Source organism: Cannabis sativa, chromosome 8 (assembly GCF_029168945.1).
Source record: "Cannabis sativa cultivar Pink pepper isolate KNU-18-1 chromosome 8, ASM2916894v1, whole genome shotgun sequence".
Taxonomy (NCBI): Eukaryota; Viridiplantae; Streptophyta; class Magnoliopsida; order Rosales; family Cannabaceae; genus Cannabis; species Cannabis sativa.
Window position 1 is genome coordinate 19,272,829 of NC_083608.1, and position 1,899 is coordinate 19,274,727.

Below are 1,899 nucleotides of genomic sequence, written 5' to 3' on the forward strand. Positions count from 1 at the left end.
ATTTCTATGTCTATTTTACTACTTTCCATATTTAATTTAAAAGGTAATTCTACAATTAGACTTATCGGGAAATAATACTTATTTTTTCTTCTAATATCATATTTTTAGAATCTACAAAAAATTCTCTTAAATTCTTTCCATAAGAAATTTCTCACACCAAAAAAAAAAAATCCTTGTAGAATTTCATTCTCAATATGGACTCTAATATTGTCCACACAATTTCCTATATATACATACACATAGTACTTACCAACTATCCACAGAAAATATACTTGGAAAAGACAACATTTACAAACAAAATCCAAGATATTTATTTTATGATGGCTAGAAGAAAAATACGACTTGCATGGATTGAAAACAAGACAGCAAGAAAAGCGAGTTTCAGGAAAAGGCGAGCAGGGCTATTGAAGAAGATGAAAGAACTCATAACCCTATGTGGAATTAGTGCTTTCATCATCATCAACAATCCTGACGAGTTGGGTCCTCCAATAATTTGGCCATCAATGGAGGAGGCCCGTGAGCTCTACCAGCGATTTAGAAGTGTACCTGATGTAGAGAGGTGCAAGAAGATGATGAACCAAGAGGATTATCTACGAGAGCGCTCTGGGAAAATGGAGGAACAGATTCGGAAGTACCACAAGCAAAACCAGGAGAACTTAACCTCACACATCTTAGCCCAAATATTCGGTCAAGGCAAGCCCCTGACTGAGCTCATGTCGAATGAACTCGATAGTGTCATTTGTGTGTTGGAGAATTATTTAAAGGAGGTTAAGATGAGGATCCATTATTATAATCTGATGGTTGGTAATCAATCACCTGGAAGCTCCTCTAATGTCCCTCCTCCACTCATTCCTGACCAATCTAAAGGAAAGGAAGTATCTTGGGAGTCTTGTTTCTCTGGGATCCTAGTTAATAATAATATTAACAATGTTCTTCTGATGAATAACGTGGAGAAGCAAGTGCCAGATCATCGTCAATATTTTGTTGGTGGTACTAGTCACGGTTCTACCTTTTTCAGTATTGCTGCTAATAATGTTGTTTATCCTAATTATTATGGTTTAGGGAGAAATTGCAGTACAACTGGATTTCACATTCAACCATATATGATGAATAATCAAAATTTATTTGGCCATGCTATCTCTAATGACCAAAAGGATTTGGTTAATTTTTCTCAGCAAGTGAATTTTGAAGGAAGTAGCATTACATCGTCTCAACCAGATACTCATTTAGGGCAAATTAATCTTGAATCTGGTAGAGTTAATTATGAACATGTGGAAATGGAAGTTCAATCTGGTCAAGGTGACATTATTATGGCTGAGAATCACAACAATGGAGATAATACTGGTAATATTACTAGTGTTAATATTGTTGATGGAAAGAAACCTTAGTTTGGGGCCCTATTGGAAAGAATATGCTAGATTTCTCTAATGAATAAATTGTTATTCCTATTTTAAAAGGTTGTATTTAATTTCAATCCATTATATGGGAAATATCATTGTAATAAGATATCTTTTTCAATAGAAAATGAGATAATAATATTCATATTGGTGGATACAATTAATAGCAAAATGACATTTCAATAGATTTAGGGGACGTTTGATAATACTTTTATTTTTTAATTTTTTAATTACAAAAATAAAAGTAAAATTTGTTTTTAAAAAATAAAAATGTGTTCTATAACTATTTTTGTTTTTTAATTTTAAAAACATAAATTTTAAAAACAGAAAATAAAAAGTGTGTTCTGTAACTTTTATTTTCATTTTTATTTTTTATTTTATTTAAGTCAGATCTAGATTCGGGTCTGAGGCCGGGGTCGTGGTCCATGTCTGGCATTGGGGTCGAAGCCGCATTCCGGATCCCAAGGTCAAGATTAGAGTCGAAGTCTAAAATATTAATTAA

The 1,899-nt window shown here is 32.8% G+C and overlaps 1 protein-coding gene across 1 annotated transcript; it reads left to right on the forward strand.

Annotated features, from left to right (window-relative positions):
- The first annotated feature begins 235 nt into the window (after nt 1–235).
- On the forward strand, nt 236–1,549 carry LOC115699874 (agamous-like MADS-box protein AGL82). The gene has a single exon (XM_030627417.2). It carries the CDS (start codon nt 318–320, stop codon nt 1,386–1,388), a length of 1,071 nt encoding a protein of 356 aa, XP_030483277.2. The 5' UTR covers nt 236–317; the 3' UTR covers nt 1,389–1,549.
- Nucleotides 1,550–1,899: the final 350 nt, after the last annotated feature.

Coding starts and splice junctions, on each gene's coding strand:
- LOC115699874 (XM_030627417.2), top strand. CDS start 318: ATGATGGCTAGAAGAAAAATACGACTTGCATGGATTGAAAACAAGACA.